Genomic DNA, 25,511 nt, shown 5'->3' with positions numbered 1-25,511 from the left:
CTCCAGTTACCAGGAACAACAGTAACTCCATGACTTTTAAAATTTATTGATCTTGTGGTCTTTAAAGAAGTAGGAGCCTAGAGAAGATAGTAAGTTATTCACATTCATATTAAATAAAATTCCAATCTGTTTGGGTGACAACAAGTAAATGTCAGAAGGATGAAAACAGATTCAAGGCTCCTAAAGTGATGTATAGTACCAAACAAGGAACCAAACTCTTTTTATTAGATACTTGAACATCCATGGGTTTTTCGGTATAGAAGTGCTTCTTTTCTTCAAAGTGCTAAAGTTACATCTGTCGTTTGATCTCAGCAGTATGTGTGGCAACCACCTGTCCATCCACACTGTCCTGCACGATTTTTGTTAGATTTTGGCTGGAGGATCTGTCTTCTGGAATAAATGTGGGGACACATTATTATGCAATGATTTATTTATGCAATGATTTATAATAATGGTTGATTATATAGATAAAGATGTTTGGGACTGAGTGACTGCCTAACCAGACTATCAAAATTGTCACACTAGTTCCATATGTCAGATAAATGTGAAATTGGTACGCACACTCCTAAGCGTTGTATTAGAAAATCTGCAGACAGGACATGCTGACATCTAACAGAGGGGTGCGAAACCTCAGGCCCAAGAGGTAAAGGCGGCCCTCCAGGCCTCTCTTATCTGGTCCTTGGAATTCTTCCAAAGCCACACCCCCTCTCCTCAGGCCACACCTTTCACTGGCTCTGCTTCTCACCCCAAGAGTTTCTGCCAGGCTGGAATGTGTCCTTGAAATGTGTTATTACCTCTTGCTTGCCTGGTCGGAGAATAGAGAGGTGTGTGTGAACGTATGTGTAAAAACTACCCTACTGTACAAAAGTCAAATGTACATTTATTGCTATGACTTGCTTTGCCTCTGGCTTGTAGCCTCCAGAGCAGCCTTTCCCAACCAGTGTGCCTCCAGATGTTGTTGGACCACAACTCCCATCAGCCTCAGCCAGCATTGCCAATGGTCAGGAAAGATGGGAATTGTGGTCCAACAACATCTGGAGGCACACTGGTTGGGAAAGGCTGCTCCAGAGGTTTGCCCAGAAGGTAAATATGGCGTTTACCTCATAAACATTCTGGCACTGAACAAGCCAAGCCATATATGGAACAGTGTGCTGCGTTGTTGTGGGAGTGTTATTCTTCACACTGCCCCTGTTGTGAACCCACCCTCTAGTTTTCTGGAAGCTGTTGCTTCTCATGAAAGAGATGCTGCTTTTTCTGCCATTTTGTGGGGTGGTGATTTCTGCTTATCTTATGACATTTTATGAGTGGTTGAGGGGGTCTTTCCTCCCCTTCAGGTTCACCCCTTTAATGTCTGTTTACCCAACCACAAAGGACATACACTGGAATTTTTCCTCAAATAGGATATGTTGCCAATGTGAGACCTCTCTCACAAAAGTAACATAAGTGGGCTAGAACTAGAGGTGGAAAGTTCTGTCAATTTTGGTTCTCTGTTTCCCATTTTCCCTATCTTAAATTCAGTTCTCCACATTTCTGCAGCAATTTGCAAATTATTTTTTAAAAAATCCTCATAAAATTCTCCAGCATTTTTGTGTGAATTTCTCCTAATAAACACAATTTGTAGGCAGTTTTGACTAATGTACATATTTTTGCAAGCCATTTCTCATCATATAATGTATTTTGTATGTTATTTTCACTCATATATTCATTTTTATGCACACTTTCCCCTAATATGTGTATCTTTGTAAACATTGTTTGGTTGATGAACTGCATTGCAAAATTTGGATAGGTGCAAAATTTGAAGGATGGCTGTGTTTCGATTCACATATTATTTCAGAAAGTGCAAATTTGATAGTTTTAGCTTGAAATGTGAATTGAATCATACAGCTTTCCCATCCCTAGCTAGAACACCCGCTCACCTATCTCATATTCAGAACCAGAGGATGCTCAGTTCTAGTCAGAGGAGGCTTTGGGAACCCTTTTCACCCTGAAGTGAAATAAGGAATGTTCCAGGGGCTGCATGCTGGTGGCAGAAGCAAAAGTAGGTGGAGCAATGGATGTGAGGTCCTGGCCTAGGGAGAATCCAGTGCCACATGGAAGGCTTGGGGGGTTGCATTTGGTCCTCAGGCCTGAGGCTGCCCACCCCTCATCTAGAGCACTGTTCTTCAGTCTTGGATCCCCAAATATTGCTGGACTACAACTCCTATCATCTCTGACCATTGGCTAAGCTGGCAGTAGATGGTGGGAGTTGTAGTTGAACAACATCTAGGGACCCAAGGTTGAAGAACATTGATCTAGAAGATGAGCATGCTGCCCACATACTTGTATGGGCTTTCCCCATAGAAATCAATTTTACCCAGCTGTAACCATAAACAAAACCCAAAAGAAAATCAAGACTTTTACCTCTAGATCTTGAACTGGAGCCTGTCATCCTGTGAAATGATAACAGTAAAAGACAACATAAATTAATATGCTCAGTGCACATTTATATTTGATTATATTTCTAAGGTGGTTGCTTACTAGTGCACCAGCTGCTGGTGCTAGAGGTGGGCACTGTGTAGACAGCATGATGCAAGAAGCCAAGGGGATTTCTTGTAAGCTGTGTCTTGGATTGACAGTTGGTTTTCAAGCCCAAAAAGTTAGTGCTGCATGAATAAAAAGTTCAGAAAGCCTTGATTTTTGCATATATACTGTATCTAGATGGCAGCACCTCATGTTTCTATGTGTTATATAAATTGGACATGTAGGTCACAGTGGGCATTTCTTTTTTTTAAAAAAAGCAGATTCTGTTTTGGGTCTCTTGTCACGCACACTACCTAGTGACTCAAGCCAGCCTCACACTTAATTTGCTTCAGCATACAGTGTACACATGTATATATGTAGGGGAGTAACATGGAGGTATGTCACAGCTAATAAGGAACTTTTGCAGCAAATTCATGGGTACTGAATATTCATTCCTCCACCCTACTGCCCATACTAACATATGGATGCAGATACCGCAAACACCCAGAACCTCATAAAAAGGTTCCACTACTTTCACTTTTGTCACATTCACACTATACATTTATTCCACATTAAGTCATAGCTTTCCCCAAAGAATCCTGGGAAGTGTAGTTTGTGAAAGGTGCCGAGAGTTGTCAGGAGACCTCTATTCCCCTCAAGGAGCTACAGTTCCCAGCGTTCTCTGAAGAGGGACTGACTGTTAAACCAGTCTGGGAATTGTAGGCCTGCTTTCAAGCTTGTTCATTCCCCAGTTTTGCTACTGCACCTGCGTAAAAAAGTACCCATAATACATAGATTCCAAGTACAGGTTTCCTCTTTCCCCCTCCTGTCTCAGAATAACTTTGCCTCACCCATCAAGCTTTCCATCCAGAAGCTGGCGATAAGTAGAAATCTCCTTCTCCAGGCGGGTTTTTATTCCAAGGAGGACCTTGTATTGGTTATTTTGACACTTGATGTCATGGCGAAACTGGCTGAGCTGTTCTTCACATTTGGAGATTAAGTTTTGGATGCTCTGAAGCTGGAAAGCGTAGTGAGACTTGGTTTCATCCAAGCTTTTTTCGAGGGCAAGCTTCTGAAAGTGCAAAAAATTCCAGTGATGTTATCTTCTGCAAAATATGCATGGTGATAACAGAGAAATCCAAGAAAGCAGTTATTTACTTGAGGATTTGTAGATTACAGCATCTGCCTAGCAGCAGCTGTAGGTATTACGTCTTTAATATGCCTATTGTCATATTATATGGCTGCAGGGTGGGGGTGAGTAATAACTACATTCTCCTTCTGTTGCCTTTTTCCTTGCCCCCTCCATCTCATTTAAGAATGTAGGGTGCTCAAGGCAGGAGCCTTCCCTGCCCCAGGATTCAACACGGAAATAGGTGAAAAATAGTGACAAGAGCAGCTATGACCATGTGCAGAGTTCCTTGTCCCTCACCAATGATTATTATTAACCAGCTTTTATGCATTTAGGACTGGGGAGTCAATGTTTCTGGTTACATGGGGCCCAGCTTCCAGGCAGGCTTAAACCTTAACCTGTCTCTCTTTAGAAACTAATACCTTTTTTACAGTAATAACCAAAATGGATTCAATTCAAAATTGTTAAAAGAGGAATATGAGCCCTACAGTGGTAGGAGTGCTTCCAGTGAGACTTCTCTCTGTAAACTGATCTTTTGTGGGTTTTTTTGCTAGCTGTTCTAGATGATGATGATGATGATTACAGTGGATTGGACCCAGACTAAGTTAGTTGCACTTAAGTCCCATTGATTTAAATGGGAACTATGTGCAATAAATTTAGACAGCAATCCTAAATCTGTCCACTCAGAATTAATTGAATTCAGTGGGACTTTCTCCCAGGCAAATGTCTTTAGGACTGCAGTCTTAATATGGATCCCTCCCAAATATTAATGCATATAGATCCTTTGCCATTCAAAGAGCTGTTAGAACACTGGCCCTCTCACTTAAATTTTGCCCCCTGTGGGCTAGCCTGGTGGAACACAGCAACATTGAACACAGGAAGCTGCCTTATAATGAGTCTGATTGTTGGTCCATCTAGCTCAGTGTTGTCTATGCTGACTGGCAGAGGCTCTCCAAGGCTTTAGGCAGAGGTCTCTTCCAACCCTACCTGGAGATGCCAGGGCTTGAACCAAGGACCTTCTGCATACAAACAGTTGCTCTCAATTTATTCTCCACTATGATGATGCTTGGCTTGGAGAATTTTATGAGCTAAACCTTCAGAAGTCAAATTCATGGAGTATAATTTTATCACTGGCCATTAGCTGCAACAGCTAAACGACTTTCTGTGTTGAAAGGCAGTATACCTCTATGTAACCAGTGGTGGGGAAAAACAGAGGAACAGTGACACCTTCATGTTCCGTTTGAGAACTTCTGGAAGTCTACAAAATGTTAGAGTTGGGGACAAGGAACTTGTGGCCTTCCTGATGTTGTTAGACTACAACTCTCATAGTCCCTGGTCATTGGTCATGCTGGCTGGGGATGATGGAAGTTCAACTCCAATATCTATAGAGCCATAGGTTCCCCATTGTTCTTTTAAACAGCAGTTTAGTTTATTTGGTCTACACACCATAAACATCACCTACAGCACAGTATAGGATTATCAAGTAGTATGTTAAGGGTGCTGGGAATTGTAGCTGACTACAGTTCCCAGGATTCTTTGGGGGAAGCCATGTGCTTTAAATGTATGCTGTGAATATGATATCCAAGTTTTGATGGCTACAGCAAGGAACATGGCTATATTATTTGTAATCTTAGGGATGAAGTCTGCCATTAAGATTGAAACATAAAATTCATCTGAGTTCCCCAAGAAAGTACTGGGGAGATAAATTGGGACAAATTGTTCTACTGTTGTGCTTTCAAAGTTTCCTGTGGCTGTTATGGGATGGCTGGTTTTTGCTTTTTTAAAAAAAATGTGTTATATGTATGTTAATGATTTATAAATGTTGTAGGAAATGAATAATTATTTTTGTTGAGGCCCTTCAGATAACAAGCAACTAATAACTATAATACTACTACTACTACTACTACTAACAACAACAACAACAATCCCTATAAAGATTACAGTATAGAAGAACATGCACTAATGTTTCAACTGAGCCACTTTCACAAGGACAAACTCTCCAAGTTGTTTCTATTGTTAAATTTATTATCCACCCTTCACCAGATAGACCTGGGTCTGATCCAGGAAGCCAATCTTTATTTGTATATAACCACAGATCATTAAAAAGAAAAAAGAAAGTTAATGAGAGGGCACAGAGGGACATGTCATAAATTCATGACGCAGCCAAGCACATTCATGAGGAACTGGAGGCAAACCTGGCATTCTCGACTGGAGCCAAATACTGCTGACATTCACCTCTATGTTCCACTGGCCGAATAAGCCATGGGCTCACATTTTTTAAAAAAGAGAAGAATCATAGAAGAATGTATTAGAGGTCAGAAAAGGGACCAGCCATGATGCCTTCCTATGTCTTTAGTTACCTTGTTTAGTTGCGTCTGCAGATCGATTTCCAGGGTCTGCAGCGTGCGATTCAGCTCAGTGATTTCTTTCCGGCTGCTTTGTAGTTCTTCCTGGCTGGGGCTTTCTTCTAGAGATTCACCTGCAATCTGTGGGACAAAAACAGATAAGTCTTTTGTTTGTACTTGTTGCCATGAACAGACTTACCTGAGTGTGTTTTGAGCACACCCTTTTTACAGGGTCTTGCGAGTTCTAACTAACAACTTCATCATAGTTCTTAAAGAACTTAGATTAATTTCTCTAAACCAGAGGTGGTCAACCTCAGGCCTGGGGGCCGAATGCGGCCCTACAAGTCTCTCTGACTGGTCCTCGGGATTCTCCACAGGCCATACACCCTATCCAGCCACACCTCCTCTGGCTCTGCTTTGCTCCCTTCTTGAGTAGTGTTTTTGATCATGCCTTTTGCTAGCCTGGATGAAGGATAGAGGGGTGTGTGAGTGTTTGCGAAACTAGCCTCCCATACAAAGGTAATGTTTAATTTTGCCTCTGGCTGCCGACCTGCCCATCACTAGCATGTGTCCCTTAGAAGGTTACCCAGAAGGGAGTGTGGCCTTTGTGCTGAGAAAGATTCCCCAGCCCTGCCCTAAACAGCCATCCCTTTCCCAATCCACGCGGATGGATAACCAAAGAGGGCACACAGAGGCTGGAGGGTCTATTACCCCAATTGCGTACTTGTCTGTTGCCTTCCCAACCTCATCCAATACCCACTCCTCTTCAGGGCAGTAATACTAGCTTGGCATCTCAGTACACAGGGTTATGCTGAGCTTGTAGAATTATACTAATCTAGAACTCATAACTAAAAAAAAAAGTAGTTTGGTAAAATGGAGAGAGGGAAAACTAATAAATGATGGGGGGAAGCAACAGTTATACATTATTTTGACTTCTCTACCTTGGCTTGGCATTGGTGTGATTGGGTAAAACTGCCCCTAAGACTTCAAAAAGTTACTAGAAAAGAATCAGCATATATATCCTACTATCAAACTGGCGGACAGCCTTCCTTAGAGCAGGGGTGGCTAACTCTGTTTGGCCTGAAGTCTGCATTCACCATTAGCCAGCCCTTCAGGGGCTGTGACCACCCCACACTCTTGCACACACACTCTCGCATGCAGACACATCGACAGGATACACATATACACACTACTTCCTACCCACTCATCAAATGATTGACATGATGGGGCATTTGGCTGGGCCATGTCTACTTTATTTCCCCCCCTCTTTTTGCCACCTCCATCAAAGGAGAAATATTTGCTTGGGATGGGGGGCAGATCAGGCCCTGCCCTAGGGTTTAGCCATCCTTGCGCTAGAAGATTTCTACCCCCTCCATGTCACCTCTGTTGGTTTTTCAAAATAACACTTCTCGAGATAGCATAAATCAGGTATGGAGGCTGGCATGTTGTCACTTGGCAATTTGTGCCCAGACAAGGAGGAAGTTAGCTTTGAAGCTGGTCCTTCAAGGTGTGGGCATTAGAAAAGTCACTCAAGTAACAACATTACCTCAGATCAGGAGGTGATGTTTCTTAACTATTCACACCTACCCAGGCACTGTGCCTGTCTGGAAGTGAGTTTACTGTGACTGCAGGGACAATGGGTATGAAAGAACTCCCTGATATGGTCTAAGTTCTTGGAATAGGATTAAAGCAGCATGCCCTCACAGTACCCCGAGGCCAGTTCCTAATTTGTAGATGAACAACATGTCAAAACTGTAGTCCTAGCATCCCCAAATAAGGCCATGCCACAGTGTCTATTATGCTCTTGAGGCCTCTGCAAGTCAATGGTGCAATGTCTCCACTGACTTGCAGAGGGGATGGAGAAGCTGCACCATCCAAAACATGGCTGGTGGGAGGGAGATCTTCCCCCTGTTGCAGAAACAGGGCTTCCCCTTCCCCAGTCATTTCTGGAAGTGCAACTCCTCCCCTTTATTCAATTCAATGGAGAAACTGAACTACTGGTGAATGATGGGAGTTGTATGTGTTCCCCCTCTGTGCTTTTATATGTGTGTGTTTTTCCTTTGTTGAAGAAAACACAGACGCACACGAGAGAGAGAGAGAGAGAGAGAGAACATACACACAGGGGAGGGTTTCCAATATTTTATGACCAGCCATACCACCACAGCAGCCATTTTGTGCTCACACACCCACAACACTTTTTTAAACATTCCAAAAGTGCCCATGGTCTTTTTTAGCCCAAGAGTTTTTATCTGTCTCACTTGTTTTAAAGGTACCTGTTGCTGGAACCAGGCATCAAGACTTTGACGGTTCTTTTCAATAATCGCTTCATAATCTGCTCTTATTCCTGCCAGGATCCTGGCCAGATCTTCTTGTGGAGTTGCATTCACCTTCACATTCACCTTGAAGTCCTTGGAAGAGCCGTGTGCTTGCATATCCTATACAAGATGGCAAAAAAGGAGGATGTGAGCTAGAGATGTACTAGAATTCTGCCCAGTTTGGATTTGGTACTGAATTTTCCATTAATTCATTTATTCTCTATAATTGGGTGGGAGGCAAAAATGATTTCAAGGACAACCGACTTCCCTCTTGTTGTTTGTAAAATCTGATATCTGAACTTTGCCTTTGTTCTGAGCAGTTTCTTCTTCACTGAAATTTTCTAAACAATGTTATTATCTAATAAAGTAGGATACAGCTTCACCTCAGAAGAGCCCTGCTGGATCAGACCAGAAGCCAATCAAATCCAGCATGCTGTTTCTCACAGTGGCCAACCAGATGCCTCTGGGAAGATGACAAGCAGGACATGAAGGCAATAGCCCTTTCCTGTTTATCCCCCTTTGGAGAAAATAACTACTGTAGGCATGCCTCCAGTTTATTTAAATGAATATGTGCAAGCCCCGAACATGCCTACTTATGGCAAACTTGGAAAATTACATGGTGATGGAGTGAGAATGAGATACTGTCAGCTGCAAATCAGGTTCTTGCTACAAAAAAACGAACATACAGTATAAGGGAAAGTCCCTTGGATTAGGGGAAGCTCTCAGGACAATTGGCAAGGAGAAAAGCACTGTACATGGTCCTTTGCTAGTTGGAAAAACCAAGACATGGGGACATGGACAGAATATAAACCTGGAAGGCAAGCAGAAATGGGATTGGCAAAACCACCTAGCTTGAGATCTATCAAGAGTCTGATGCATTGCACTCTTCCATGTATTTTTAGGATCTCAAGCGTCCTAGATTTCTCAGAGGGTTTTGGAAGAGCATGGAGGGAAAGCTCGTTATGGATCCATCAGGGACTTTATAGATTTTTCCACGTGCACCCCACCCAAAGATGTAGAAATGATTTTGTAAGCTCTAAAAGATATTCCAGTGGTCCATTGACTGGAGGTGCTCCTCTAACCCCTCCTGCTCTCCAAGAGTTTGCATGATCATCTAGTTGTATCCACACAGAACACACTGGGGTGCAGTTTAATGGAAGGGAGAGCTCTCAAACTGGAGTGATGGGACTGTACCCTCCCAAATGTCTCCATTGTTTGTGCTGCCTGCCACTCTTTCCTCCTCCGCTTTAGTGCCGACAGTGCACTGGCCCTTCTACACAGTCTAAGAGTGGTGTAGCTTCTTCCCAAAGGGCTCCTCATATACAGTTAAATAAGGCAAAGTTTGGAGGAGGCACCATTGTTGGTTAGCAAATAAACAGTTGGGTTGCAAAGGAGAAGCAGATGAGGTGGAGCTGGAGTGGTTCAGCATAACTCACACCTGCATCTCTGGCTCACATACCTTGCTATTAAAAAGTAATTAAGAAAACCCAGAATCTTAGCCTGGAGAGAAACCCAACAACCGATTTTAGCCCTGGGAGGCCAACGCTGGTAGAACAGGATCCCTAAATCTCATTTGAAGGAAACAAGATTTCCCCATATTTGTATTTTCAACAGGAGCTGACTTAGCTTCGCTCCAAGGGAAGAGAAATTGGGTCAGGGCCTAGCTAAGGGTACGAATACTCCCTTAATTATTCCTTTGGCTCTCCCCTCCCACCACCGTAATTTTTTTAAAAAAAATAATTTCATGTATTTCAGGAATGAGGAACCTGTGGCTCTTCAGAGGTTGTTGGGCCCCAGCTCCCAGCATGGGACCAGTGGTCAGGGATGACGGATGTTGTAGCCCAACAAGATCTGGATAGCCACAGCTTCAGCATTCCTCTTTTATTTCTTCCACAAGAAATTCAAAGTGTTCTAATTTAATTTGCTTATCCTTCACGGCCAATGCACATTCTCTTGTTTCTGCTGATCTGTATGACAGGGTGATTGTAGGTGGTTGCTTCTTGATTATCATTTATGATTTATTTTAAGTACTTACATCCCGCCCTTTAACAGAGTTCTCAAGACAACTTTGAACCAGAATGCCAGAACAATTAAAATACATTCCTAGGTGTTGACGATTTCTTTCTCTTACAGGTAGCTCATCATAAGCAATTTAGTTGAGACGTGATCATCCACACTTGCCCATTAATGAGATGCCTGAAATAGCCCAGGGATTATGTACCAATCATGTGACCTACCACTGAGGAATTACCTGTGCAAGAAAATCTGGAGGGCTTGTTTAAAATAGGAGATAAAGTACAGATGGCAAGTGTATGACCTTCTGGTAGATGAACTTCTGTATTTTAAAGAATTCCAGGGCTGGGCCATATTGTAGAATATTTAAAGCCTGAAGCACAATTAAATTGGGCTTTAGAAATCCTGGATCCTTACTTAAACAGAACTTGAAACTTTTTTGGGAGGTGGGGGAGACTTCCTCTTCTAAACCTGAGTGCTTTTCATGTAATAATACTTTTATAAAACTGTATATATACATGACCGTGTCTCCATGCAAAAGCTATAAAGATTCTTTGTAATTACCACAGGAGCAGCTGAATGAAAACACATAATTACTATGTAAACAACCTAATTATTAGACAGGCCGAACAGGTTTGGTAAAGTTCCCTTCATCCTGTGGTTTACATACATATAGTGCCCTTGGGAAGCCAAGATGATGTTGTTAAAACCAGCCAGTATTCAGAGTGCATGAAAGCTGCAATACTTTGTGCTGATTGCTTTGGTTACAGATGACACCTGCCATACATCTTTCCAAAATGATTTTCTAAGCGCAAAATGACATCAGCCAATGGGACACTATTTCATGCTGATTTCTCTTGTTCTGCATTTATTTAACTGTGGCCCCTTTGATACTTAACTGTGGGATCTACCACTAGAAACTCTTAACACTACAACAAAGTTCGGTTTTATCTCTGGCAGCTGAAATTAGATATTGTTACCTCCAGAGATAGACAAATCTGTCTGTTTCAGTTTCTCATTTTTTCCAATCTTAAATTCAACTTGCCTTATTTGTGCTTCAGGCTGCAAACGTTTTTGTAAAAAAAAAGGCTGCATGAAACCTTGCATGCATTTTATGTGCATTTTCCCTAATGTACAGATTTTTTGCAAGCAGTTGTTTCTAATTTAAATTCATTGTGCCACCGCTAATATACACATTTTTGTGCACACTTCTTCCTAATATATATTTTTTTGGTAATGTATTTTTGGATTGGAGAACTGCGATATAAAATTCAGAGAAGTGTGAATTTTGATAGCTGTATTTCGGTTTGACAGTGGTTTGGGAAATGAGAATTAGGTAGGTTCATCTTTCAATAAGAACTGAATTAAGTTATCCCCCCTTCCTGGTTACCATGAGAAAATTAAGTAATAGTTCCTGAGCATCCAGTGTTAAAAGGATATTGAAGACAGATCTAAACTTTGGGCATTGAGACGCATTCTTCCAAGTATTAATTGCTAGCTAGAGAATATTTCTGAAATGCACAGAATCCCCTGTGCTGTCTTACTCTCAATTGATTATGGGATAGCCATGCCCCTGTGTATATGTGTGTGCTCTACTGAATTGGGTCAAGGTAGTCTGGCAGTGTTTCTGGACCTTGGCCTCAGGTACCCAGCTGATAGCCGTGACCAGAGATGCTTTTGCCCAGCTTAGGCTACTGCACCAATGATGCCCACTGCTGGAGGCCTGGTTGTCGTGAAACTGGCCTTAGTCATATCACGTCTTGACAACTGTGATGGGCTTTATGTGAAGCTGCCCCTGAAGAGGGCTTGGAAATGTCACCTTCCTCAAAATGCGGCAGCTAGGCTATAAACTGGAGCTGGATATTGGAAGTATGTTACACCATTGTTGAAACAGCTGCACCGGCTCTCAGTTGCTTTTCAGGTCCAATTCAAAGTGTGGGTCATCACCTTTAAACCTATATACTGTTTGGGACCAGATGCACCTTCTCTAATCTGAACCTGTCCAAATATTAAGATCACCAAGAGAGGTCCAAAATCACAATTGACTAGGAGATGGTATTTTCAGTGGCTGCATCTAGACTTTGGAATTCCCTGCCCAGAGAGATCTCCCTCGCCCCTTCCCTTGATGGACTTTTCGGAAGGACTTCAGTTGTTACTGATGTTAGTCGATGTGTTTTTATGATTTATTTATTTATTACATTTATATCCTGCCTTTCTTTCATCATAGAACCCAAGGCAGCATACATGTATCTCCCAGGCAGTCTCCCATCCAGGCACTGACCAGACCCAGACCTACCTGGCATAAGCAAGGTGGTGGTCCCATGTGCCCTAAGACCATATCCTGTGACCACTGTTTTTACCACTGTTCATATGATTTAATGGTGTTTAGTGTTTAATTATATCTTGATTGCATTTTTATTATAGTTTTGGAAGAGCAGGCTATAAATGTTTTTAAATTACCCAAATGCCTGACAGTTAAAATGGAATAAAAATTATAACAATCTGAGTTTTATGCAAAACAGGTTCCATCCTCACCCCACAAACAGTTTGCGCTAAATGCAGCCCACGATCACTAACTGTGGTACAACTCTGCATCTGAGTATGGGTAAAACTGGTGATGTAGTGCCAGTGAATAGCAAGGCGCTGTACTAAAGGAGTGCTGTGCCAGACCATATCAGCAGGGTGAAAGTCCAGAGTGTCAGTTTTTAACAGAGATTGTTTGCTCAGCTGTGGTTAAAGAGTTTTACAAAGGTAAGTGGTTCTGCTTCTTGGAGATTGAGGCAAACATTTTTTGGGTCGTTTCTGACCCGATTGCATTTGAAATGGCTTAATAAGACCAATCCCCAAAACTGCAGTGGCACTTTTTTTGGTCCCAACAAGGAAAAGCAATGTTTGTTGACTGGATTCCCTCAAACTAACATCAGCATCATCCCAGGTGCTCCACTGAGAATTATTCAGTGGATTATGTAGTAGTGTAGTGGCAAAATCAGAAGTGCAGGGTCCCTACACGCCATGGCCCCTCACAGTCACGTCCCCTCACTTGTTCACTTGTTCTCCGTTGTCATCTCCACACTCTCTAGTCCTTCCCGCATGTGCCTTCTCCCACAGTACCAGATGGACGTCCATATGAGCCAATTAGCATGAAAGGAGAGTGTGTTAGCTGCTGAAAAGAGTCTTCTTGGTCCCTGACTCACGTCTTTTACTCTGATTGGCTCCAAAGAAGCCTGTTAGAAAATTCTTCTCAGTGGCTAACACACTCCCCTGTCATGCTGATTGGCTTGTAGGTCACTGGCGACATAGAGACCTGGCTGGGACACTGCTTCAGAAAAATTAAGGGGTCTAAGATCCCCCAAGATGCTGGACAACTACACCACAGGGCTTATGAGTGCAGCTTTAGGATAAAATGTTGGGGGTTCATGAGCCACTAATAGATACTTCATACATTAACAGAGGAATCCTAAAGTGGGCAGGGGGAGATTCTATGGCAGGAAAACCACGGCTTCTTAAGCCCTGCCAGCTCCCTCTGGTCAAGCTAGAAGCTTCCCCCCCCCCATTCTCTCCTCCATTTTTTTAAAAAAAATCCCCTACCATTGACATCAACGAGAGGGAAAATAACTACACCAGCTCCAGGGCTGTCATAATGTTTTCCCTTCTCGGGGGCATGTTGGAGGAATATGGGGACTTAGGATCCTCTGGATCTTCAGTGTCCCCTAATGTGCTCCACCATGCCCTGTTTCTGGACTCACCACCTACAGGCATCACCAGCAGAAGATCAACAGTGGCAAAGCTTTTCCCCACAACACCAGGGAAGCTTCCTCCTGCGAACCTCCCTCTGTGCCTGCCTGCAGGAGAGGAAAATCTGCCGCATCCTCTAGCCCTTCAGCTGCCCTCTCAAGGAACACAGGATTGCTCCTTATGGAGTGTAATATGGATAGAGTAGGACCAACCCATGCCAGTAGGTTGACTTGGGACAGAAATGTGTTTGTTTATAAAATTTACATCCTGCCCTGGAGCAGATCACAGGAACATAGAAGCTGCCTTGTATTGTCAGCCCAATAGTCCATCTAGCTCAATTTTATCTACGCTGACTGGCAGCAGCGCTCTAGGGTTTCACACAGGGAGTCCCTCCCAGCCCTACCTGGAGAACCTGGGACCTTGTGCGTACAAAGCAGATGTTCCACCACTGAGCCACAGCCCTTCCCCATCACAACAATGTAAAAGATAACATGATTATAAAATGCAATGAAAACAACTGGCTTTCTGTGTACATAACAGTGCATTGATAATTGTTGCTTATGTATACAAGGTCCAAACAAAGTCAAACTAAATATGATATGACTTATCAAAACCTCAATTTTCAAACAGAGGATAAGTTGAAGAGGATTTGATTGGAGGATTAGTTCTTTAGAAAAGCGTTAAGGGTTCACTGAAATCCATGACAGTCAACTTAATGCACTTTATTTTAGCAAATCTGGAAGTTTATCCTACCTCCTCATGTTCTTTCTTCTTGAGGATGTGATCTTCTCTGAGAGCTTCAATCTCCATTTCCAGGTCAGTTATTATGATTGTCATGTTGTCAAGTTCCTTGCGAATGTTCTCAACATCATCCTGCACGCTTTGCCGGATAGCCTTCTCTGCCTCATATCTTAGCCAAGGAGCAAAAAGTGGTACAGTTGAGATAGCAAGCTCACGTGAGGTTTGAATGTACAGCTTTTAGGATTTTTCCCAGCCTAGTCCTTTGCCTTTTCCAGATCCCACCCTCCTATCATAAAAACATAGCTTGGAAATACACAATGGACCAATCTTCCACTTGAGAGCATTCTCAACTTTTAGTGAAGCGCAGTACGTTAATTACATAGAGAACTGACCAGCTCTTGAATTTTCTATTAGTACTTCGCATGCAACAAAACTGGGCCCAAGATACGAGTGACATTAACCATCACGTCATATGCCCTTGAGGGCATGATTTATCCCACAGGAACAGCCAGTGCAGGGGCTCTGATCTGGATTGAAATGCTTCTGGAGGTTCTATCACTTCCCTTTCCCAGGTCTGCAATCTGCATGGGCAAGGGAGGGGGAGTTTCTACTGGAGCAAATGGAAACTCCCCCCCTTATGCAAATTGCAGGTGTGAGGGGCCAGGTCACTCATGCACACCTACAAAGAAAAAACTGCACCCAAGAGCAAATGGCATTTCCCTTCAGTGGTTTTAAGTTGTTTTTCCACAGCCCAGCTATCATATTGGAAGTGAGTGACGCTGGAGAGGGGAAACAGCTTCAACTAGCAGAGTAAGGTAAGGTGGGAATAGGGATGGAAGGGTCTGTCAATTTCGGTTCTCTCCGTTTCTCCTTTTTCCAATCTTAAATTCAGTTCTCCACATTTCTGCTGCAGTTTAAAGTTTTTTTAAAAAGAATCCTGATGAAATTCTCCAGCATTTTAGCAGGAATTTCTTCCATTAAATATAGTCTTGTATGCAGCTTGTACTTCAGTACACATTTTTGCAAGCAATTTCTCCAAATGCAATGCATTTGTGTGTATTATTTTCACTAATATATTCATTTTTATGCACACTTTTCTCTAATACATGCATTTTTGCAAGCATTGCTTAGTTGGAAAACTGCAGCACAAAATTCTGATAAATATGAATTTCAAAGTATTTCAGTTCTCATGTTGTTTCTGGAACTGCAGATTTGATAAATTCAACTGTGAACACAGATGAAATGGAATTTCTCACCCATCCCTAGGTGGGAAAGAGGCAGCTTTCTCTTTCTTTCCATGCACACTCATTTGGAGAGGAAAAGTAGACCTCTCTACCCGTACCTTTTCTGTAAATGGGTAAGTATGCACTGAATAAACACATGTCTAGTTTCATCCTGAATGTAACCTCTTAAAGACATAAGAAGAGTCCTGCTGGATCAGGCCAAAGGCCCACCTATTCCCACATGCTGCTCTCACAGTCGCTAAGGCGATGCCTATGGGAAGCCCACAAGCAGGACTTCTCCTCCTGCGGTTTACAGCAACTGGTATTCAGAAGCATGCTGCCTCCCACCATGGAGGAACAGCATAGCTATTGTAGCTAGTAGCCACAATAGCACCAATCTATGGATCAGAGGTTAGTTTGACCTTTAGCTCAATATAACTAGCTTCAGGAGGGAAGGAAGATGGAAAGTAAACAAGTTCTGTCATCTAGGTAATTCCTGAGGTCTCCTCTACTCTCCAGAAAAGGCAACCTGGAGCTTTCAGTCTTAACCAGGTACATCAATGCTGGCAGCCACAAAGGAGTAAGAGGGAGGGTGAAAAGTATCCCTTCAACCCCACTGTCTATTCTAGATTGGGCTACTGGCCAGCATAGTTGCCGACCACTGACCCTGGGAATGACCTAGTAAGTAGGATACAATAAATGGTGTGACTCTAATGGTGATATTTTAGCCAGGCTTAAAACCGGTGATATACTTGGGCAATAGGTCAATTTTATTGCCCAAAGCTACCAGGCTGTCCTTTACCCATTTCTGTTTCCAAGAAGCATTCAAAGAAGCACTTACTTGAGCCTGAAGTCCTCAGTTGCCATTTTAGCATTGTCAATCTTTAGAACGATGGTTGCATTGGTAACTCGCCCAGTCTCAATCTGTAAATAACAAAGATTAGGAATTAATCTAATTGAAAACATAGAATGAAAAGCTCATGATCTGGTGTTAGTGATATATAAATCTGTCAATTCCCATTTCTCTCATTTTGTTACTTTTTCAGTCTAAAATGCAAGCTCATCAAATTTATGCATCAGTTTTCAACAAAAAATGTCTTCAAAAATATTGGTCAGATTTTAGTTTATACATTTAGCATGTAATGTGTATATTTTTGCAAGCAGTTTCTCTAATATGATGGCTTTTTATGTGTTATTTTCCACTAAAGCGTACATTTTTATGCACACTTCTTCCTAAATATATGCATTTTTGTAAACATTTTAAAATGGAGAACTGCATTCCAAAATTTGGAAAAGTGAGAATTCTGAAGGCTGCATTTCAGTTCACATATTGTTTCAGGAAGTGCAAATTATCTAAATTTGCATTAAAGTGCAAACAGAACCAAATTTCCCTTCCATCTTTAGTTGGTGGTGCTTTAATTCTTAGCACACTAAATTTGGAAATACATACAGCCCTGTGGCACATTACAGGACTGAGATGGGGGTAATTCATTTATATTTCCCCAGCAAAACTATGAATACCATCACACATGTTTCAAAGAAAAGTGTGCCAAGTGCTGGCACCATCCATCATTCTATGATCCCAGCAGCAGAAGGGTTAGAGATAAGTTTCCTGGCGTTCTGGGATCTGCTCAGTTTTTTTGCAGCCTGGATTCCTGATTGGTTGGGACCTCTGTATGACCTTCCCCATGCTCATACAAGATTGAAACTACCATGTGCAAATATTTGAAATTTTCTAATGTTTCCGAACTTCAGATGATTGAACGCAACATTTCAAAAAGAAAATTTACATTTTTAGTGCAATATATTTAACTTAAAAGCCAGCATCTCTGGATCGTTTTGATTTTATCTTCAGTTCTGAATTTTCAACTACCAACTACTAATTACCTTTGCATGTTATTTATCTACCAAATCCTATTAGATGCTAATAATACTTATGCATGTTATCTACCAAATCCAATCTGATGTTAAACATCATTGCTTGCCAACCATTATATACTGTCAAATATCAGGTACCAGTTATTTTAAAAGCATTTCCAGAGGAACCCTGGAGTCTTTTGAAGCTTGTCAGAAGTTCAAAATAACAGCAGCTGAAAGACAGCTTGCAAACCACAACTGATCTTCCTCTGTGATGCTCAGCCACAGATGGATGTTTTGAGTGTGTTAAAAGACATTCTCTATCTGTTCACGGGAAATGATGGTGAGGGCCAACAGTGACTCATGTGAACTGAATGTGCACCCCACAATATGCTTTAGAGTCCTCTACAACAGGCATACTCACAGATCAAGGTTCAATAACAATAAATTGATTTGCCGCCCCCCTTCACTGTGAGAGAGGAGCCATGCTCTGTCAAGTGAGATGATGAGTCCGAGGCTTCCTCCAAACTTGAAGAGAGAGGAAATTAATCCCATCCCAGTGGATGTCTGGGATTCATTTTGGCCCTGTTCTTGCCAGATGCAAGAACAGAAGCATACAATTTCTCTGCCTCTGAGCTGGTGAGGAGAAGTAGAGGTGCTGTGGGCTTCAGCACTTGGAACTAGGAATGCCCATCAGATGCAGAGACGGGGCAAGCCCAGCTCAGACCTGGGAGCGGGAGGCATGTTGGCTTGCCTCTGCACCTGACTGACACTCCATGCCTGAGGGGCAGCGGCGTCACTAGCGGGAGTGCTGGGGGGTGTGGACCTCCGGCGTGCGCCCTGCGGCGCGCGTGCGCATGCACTCCAGGCTGGCGGTGGAAGGCCCGTCCCGGCTTCACTGCCAGCGAGCGGGCACCTGCTTTCCATCTCGCCCGCCCGCCCGCCTCCGAGGAGGAGTTGGCTGCGCTGACCCGGAGTACTTCTCAGCTCCTTTGCTGGGCAACGGTGCAGGGAGGGGCAGCTCTGGGTGTCACCCCCCTCAGGGTGTCACCCGGGTGCGGTCCGCACCCTCCGCACCCCGGTAGTGACGCCCCTGTTGAGGGGCACTCCTAGGCTGGAAAGCCTCTGCCCCCTCTCCAGCTTTGAACTGCGAGGGGTGCCAATTGTTTTCTTCTCCTCCCCTTCCTAGCTTTAAGCTCAGAGCTGGAGAGAGCACCAGGAAATGTCTCCCTGACATCGTGCTATGTGTTTCAGAGAGGTAACAAAAGGTCAGAGACAAAACCTTGCCTCTTCAGCCAGTAAGGGAAACTATTGTTTGTTGAATGCTGTCTAGGTGTGTGTTAGAATTCCATCCAGTTTGGACTGGGTGCCAAATTAATTTGCTTTTCCATGGCTATTTTTGAAAACTGTATTTTAAAAAAAAAATCTGCCTCTAAAATACTGATATTAAGAATGATAATTTTATTGATATTTCCTTTAAAAATATCAATATTAATACCAATATTTTTATGAGGGAAAATGGATCAGTAAAAGCAGTAGCTAGTGGACAAAGAATGAACTCCAACAGATACCTGCCTGTTAGGTTGACAGAATGCTTTCAAACCTTCACTGGCCAATGGATCCCATCCCTACTGCTGTCAGAGATGTTCCATGAGATATATCAGTGTTCAAAGTGCTCTGGGAAGTTTGAAAAGCTACTGTGATATTCCTTTACATAAGGAATATCCTTACTTTCACTTCACTCATTGTTTAGAGGAGTGCAAATTATATACGTTCACATTAAAATGTGAACCGAACTGAATTTCTCCCTCATCCTTAGTTGCAGGGTCGCTCTCTGCAAAATACTGTTTTTTAATATAATTTTTATAATATAATATTTAATATAATTTTTGGGTAGGAACTTGAGATACCCAGAATCTGTCCTTCAGGTAGCCTCTCCAGCCTTTTCTTGAAAGACCTCACTAGTATCACAGAACCAGGAGGATCCATGTTGTTAATGTATTCATTAACAGTGAGATGGAACATTCCTGGGCACGCAGAGTACACCTCAGGTGTTGCTGGAAGGTGCAATGAAAAAGGCCTGAAAGGCTAGTTCAGAAATACAATTAACACACTTTTCATTCCAAGTTCTAAGGTGTGTGGTTGTTGAACTGTAGAACAGGTAAAAGGCAGTGGTTGAAGCCTTGGAATTAATGACCTGTATTTTCATAGTTCCCAATTTGATGGGCCATAAAAAAAGTTCTGCTCAGGATTCTGAAGGCATCCTATATAACAGATTGTATTGGGCAAAGTCACTTACCCTAAAAGTTGCATACAAAATCTTTGTGTGGCTGAAAATCACAATGACATACCAACTACTATTGTATCAAAGGACTATCTAATCTACCTGTTGGCTTCTTCCTCTCCTTCCCTCCATGTATACAACACAGAGAGTGCCATAAATAAAGAGTCTGCACAGCAAATATCTCCAGATAAATTTGAGCAAGAGGGCAAAGCCATATGTTACAGGAGAACACACATATACAGCAGAGAATGTTGAACAAAACTCATTTAGAGTCACGCCAAAAGAAAACTAGGTGGTGGTGTGATGGGTGCTATTGAGATTATATCCTGCAATATGTCTGGCTTTTGTTGAACTTATCCATGATGCTCCACAGGAAAAGGACATCCCCATGAGCATATGGGGAGATGAAGACCTTCACAGTAAGATAAAACATATCAACAATGTAGAACCCATATTCATAGAACTCTGTCGTGAACCAGTAAGTTTCCTTGATCTCATATGTGTTTTGTGTTTTCACTCTAAGCCTGGTTGGAGAAATGCTGAGGAGATCTGTAAGCTCAAGAGAACTTCATGTTTGCCAAGTTCAGGCTTCTTGCTCCGGAGTAGTCAGCATGGCGCCCTTCAGATAATGTTGGACCACAACTCCCATCAGCCCCAGCCAACATGGCCAATAGTCATGAATGATGGAAGTTGTAGTCCAACAACATTTGAATCCCACATAGGCCAGCATTACCTTACATACAGCGGTACAGTTAGGTATCATCATCATCATTTATGAATGACTTCCTACATTTCCCATGAAGCATCTTGACTGTGATCTTACAGGGGGCTGCTTTTGAGATGGTAATATGTATTACTTCACTTACTTATGAGGTAAACCAGGACTTCTTGCTCTTTCTGCTGAGTGGGACCCTGATCATCTGACCCAAAGTCCTGCTCCAATGGAACCACAGCTTGCATATATGTCTAACCTCTGGAGTAGTGCCACTCGATGCCATTTTACAGAGCTCTTTGTGAAAACCTCTTACAAAGGTTAAGGGAGATACTTCACTCCGAACCAGAATGCTCTTCATAACCTAAACCACAACATTGTGAAAAGCCTGCCTTCTTGCCTTATATGGCAGTGTGAAGTTAAAAGTAATTAATGTGATTAGTCACAGGGTTTATTGCCTAGTTAAATGGGCTTTATTGTGGGTCCCAATTAACATCCCACTTCTTCATGGAGACATTGGCCCATTTTCCTGTCTGATTGTCCACTGTGTACTCATAGACCAAGGTTTACACTTTATAGGTCAGGCCAAATTGGCCAGTTCTGATGTTATGTTTCCTAACTTGTAGTATGGAACGACACATATAGCTGGGATATGGCTACATCTTTAGCGCTGAATGAGTCAAGCATGCTAAGAGGCATGTGTCTTGCAGCCTTTCTGAACTCTCCACAGCAGTTCATCCAATCCATGCCTCCAGCAGTTTTTTGGCCTTTTTTCTATACATATTTATAAGTAGTGAAATGATATAACAGAAACAGCTCTTAGAAGCAGCTCTGGAACAAATAACGGTGACAAGAGAATAGACCAAAAAGTATTGTGGAGTTACTATATACCAGGTTTGGTTCCCTCTGTGTTATATAGGTAAATTATTAAAGTTGGGAGAGAAATTTGATTCAGTTCACATTTAAAGACAAATCCACTCATTTTTCATTTTCTGGAACAATATGTGAATCAAAATGTGGCCATGTTTCAAAATTTGCACTTCCCTAAATTTTGCAATGCAGTTCTCCAGCCAAATAATGTGTACAAAAATGCATAAACTAAGATAAAATGTGCCTAACAATGCATATATTGGTGAGAATCCCATACAAAAATGTGGGGAAATGTAAATATTAGGGAAAATTTGATTTGCAAACATGTGTCTGTTAGGAAAAATTGCATACAGAAGGGCCCCGCTTATACGGCGGGTTCTGTTCCGGACCCCCGCCGTAAAGCGGAAATTGCCGTAAAGTGGAACTCCGTTGACTTTAATGGGGTGCGTCGCACGAAAATGCTGCAAAAGCAGCAAAATCGGCTTTAAAAGAGGGGAGGAAAGCCGCCGCATTAGCGGAACGCCAGTAAGCGGAGCGCCGGTAAGCGGGGCCCGACTGTACAAAAATTTATGAGAAATTTACATGAAAATGCTGTTGAATGTTCCTGATTGCAAACTGATGTGAAAATGTGAAGAACTGAACTTAAGATTGAAAAATGAGAACCCAAAATGGACAGATTCACCCATCTCTACCTTCCTATGACAGCAGCTTAGTTATCACATGTAGCAGAAGAGATAGTTAACCTGTGTCTGGATGGTATTACTTTAGACTGTAGCTGGGGGCTTATCTGATGGAATGCACCCCTCCAAGATGCTTATGATTAGAAAGCTAGAATGTCACAGAGATGGCTTGGGTGGAAAGCATTCACTCAGACATCTCAGAACTTTCTATGAGCTTTCTTTTTTTAACGGAAGAGCATTCAGTTAGGAGAGCCCCTGCCACCATTCTGAAGTGGTATAGTCCAGACTCAGGATTATCTCTGCCTACTGTTCCTGAGAACTTGGCTAATGCAAGGGGATGAATGAGTTGCGGACTGTAAAGCAGGGATATCTTTACTAATGACGATAACTAGTGAATTAATTTTCCTCAGCAGTGTTGGCTACTCTACTTGCTAACATAAAGAGAGACTTCCCATATCTCAGCTATTTGCTGCTCAAGATCACGTTCAGCGTACTGAATGATATCCAACTAAGTTTGCCATGTGTGAAGCAGTAACCATCTACTGCTTCAGACATCATGTGAAGTCATATCTTTTTGCCAAGGCTTTCCCTGACTCTTAAAATCAGACCCTCTTCTATGTGAGCAAGAGCCATAGCTCAGTGGTAGAGCATCTGCTTTGTATGCAGAAAGTCTCAGGGTCTAATCCCTGGTTAGGGCTGGAATAAACTCTGGTCTGAAACCCTGGAGAGCTGCTGCCAGTCAGTGTAGACAACACTGAGCTAGATGGCCCAAGGGTCTGACTAAGGATAAGGCAGCTTCATATGTCCCTATATGTTTGATTCCTCTGGAGTCCCTATGGATTTGTTTTAATATGCTTTTATTATACTACTGTTTAATTAGTTTGATGAATTTTTGTTTTAATGCTGTTGTTTGTTTTTATATCTACTGCTTAGAGCTTTATTTTTTTTTAAATCAAGAGGTTTGTACATGCTTTTAATTAATTAAATAAATAAGTCATACTTAGAGTAACCCTACTGAAATCAATGGACTTAAATTGCCTTTTTGCATTGATTTAAATGCATATATTCATTATATCAGTTGGATATCATTGAATGTGTTGCATCCATTGGGTGGCTTGTCCCATAGCCATATTTTGTCAGAGTGTGTCATCCATTTACCTTGCTCAAAGACAATCCTACTAAATGGGTATTTGGCAGGAATTTACAATTCACTCCTAAAACTAATATTTCAACCAACTGTGCTCTTCAGCACACAAGTAGATCATACAAAATTATGCTTTAAAATATATGCATGAGATCTATACACAGAAATATAGAAACAGTAATAGTATGGTATAGTATAATATAGTATATAGAAATAGCTGGCATCATTTTAATTTTGGTATATTAGAAGTAAGAGCAAACTAGCACATTCTCTTCTTGGTTTAGAATTCAAATCATGTTTCATGCATATTGAAAATGCAGTGCATCATTTAAATCTTAAATGGTGAATATCAACCCCCCTCAAACCCACAGTTTTAGAGAAGCTTGTATAATATAATAAAAGCTTGTATAATAAAAAAATTGAATTATTAATACAACATCCAAAAAATAGTGATAAGCATTAACATGCCAAATTTAATATTTTGTGTTCTTCAGTCTCTACATTCTGCAGCATCAATAACTGGGATGTGATAAAAATGTTGAATTAAGAAAATGTAAATATGATTTTTTTTCCCCCAAGCAACATTGTAGGTAAGAGAATTTGCTTCAGTGTGTCTGCATGTTTTAAAAAATTAATTTCAGGGATACCTCCCCTGACTCTTCACCCTTTCCTACCCTCTGAGTCCACACCTTTCCTTGAGGACATTTCATATACATAACATCTGTCAGAAGCGGTCATTTGGGGTAGTCTTTCAAGGATTTATACTGCTGAGCTAAATGAGTACATGAATTCCCCCTGGAGAGGAAGGTAAAACAATCTGCATCTCCTCTAACTTACCCGCTCATGCATGTCTGAGATGTTTTGCTCATAATCCTTGAAGTCATGCTTGATGCCATGAGATTTCTTCTTGTGCCACTCCCGGATGCAGCCTTCCAGCTGAGTGTTGGCCTCCTCCAAAGAGCGCACCTTCTCCAGGTAGGCAGCCAGGCGGTCATTTAGCTCCTGCATGGCCTGCTTCTCGTTCCTCCCCATGAGGAGGTCCCCCTGGCTCCCACCAAAGCCTCCCCAATTTTCCCCTGCATCAGAAGCCATCCAGATGGGTCTTCCAAAGGACATGGGGAGATGCACACCGCTACTTCCTCCATGCAAGCTGGCAGCTCTGTAGGGCTCTCCAACATGTGCAAAGCTGCATCCCGCAGCACCCCTGAGAGACCCAGAAGAAAAGTGGTAGAGGCCTTGGCCGGAGCTCATCTTGACGTCTGTTAGGGACTGAATGTACACAAAAACTTTCTCTCTCTCTCTCTCTTGATTTCCTGGCACCGTCTGAGAAGCGTCTCAGCCCTCCTTAAGTGCTTTTAAGCCTTTCCCTGTGGGAGTTCCCTCACGTTAAACAACTATGCCAACAAGGACTGTGTCATCACAAAACATGCGCTTCCTCTTGGTCAATTCTGAAACCCTGATTAGCCTGCAAATATGATTGTCATTCTTTGGAACGACGGCAACATACCAAGGGTTCTCTTCATTTCTTCCTCCCTCCCTTTCTCTCCCTCTCTTCCTTTTTATGTTGCTTTTTGCATTATATCAATGAGGTGTGGCCACTCAAGGGAGGGGTGGAGCCGAGCTGAAAGAGCCCAAGCGTCTGCTTCAGGTTTCTTTCAATCCCTTGGCTCAATGTGTTATGTTTACCTGTTTGCAGTAGCAAGAAAAACTGCCTGAATCACACACACAACACCAAAGGCCAGAAAAGGGGCTAGGCTTCCTGCGTCTTGCTTTGAGGGACAAACCCTTTGTGCTCCTTTTTAAATGATCTTTTATAACGTGCATGTTTGTGTTTGGCATTTTTTAACAACTCACAATTCCCCAAAGCACAATATATACTTATCAAGCTATTATAAATCCTTTTAAAAACAGAAGGTTATATAAACCTTTTAGGAACAAAAAAAAGTTCTTTAGACCAATTCAGG

At 42.2% G+C, this 25,511-nt stretch overlaps 1 protein-coding gene across 2 annotated transcripts; it reads right to left on the bottom strand.

Annotated features, from left to right (window-relative positions):
• Window positions 1–30: 30 nt before the first annotated feature.
• KRT23 (keratin 23) lies at window positions 31–25,208 on the bottom strand. 2 transcript variants are annotated; one of them, XM_061589297.1, is made up of 8 exons: window positions 24,385–25,208; window positions 16,842–16,924; window positions 14,790–14,946; window positions 8,232–8,408; window positions 5,989–6,114; window positions 3,351–3,571; window positions 2,401–2,429; window positions 31–390 (listed from the first exon to the last, which is right to left on the bottom strand). In XM_061589297.1, the coding sequence occupies exons 1-8, from the start codon at window positions 24,796–24,798 to the stop codon at window positions 290–292; spliced, it is 1,308 nt and encodes a 435-aa protein (XP_061445281.1). In that variant the 5' UTR covers window positions 24,799–25,208; the 3' UTR covers window positions 31–289. The 2 variants fall into 2 exon arrangements, with proteins under 2 accessions (XP_061445281.1, XP_061445282.1); XM_061589298.1 differs by having other exon boundaries at window positions 8,247–8,408; window positions 24,385–25,202.
• Between the last annotated feature and the right edge of the window lie 303 nt (window positions 25,209–25,511).

This window comes from Rhineura floridana, chromosome 11 (assembly GCF_030035675.1).
Source record: "Rhineura floridana isolate rRhiFlo1 chromosome 11, rRhiFlo1.hap2, whole genome shotgun sequence".
Lineage (NCBI taxonomy): Eukaryota > Metazoa > Chordata > Lepidosauria > Squamata > Rhineuridae > Rhineura > Rhineura floridana.
Note: the sequence above shows the minus strand (reverse complement) of the source record. Positions and strands in the feature narration are given on the sequence as shown.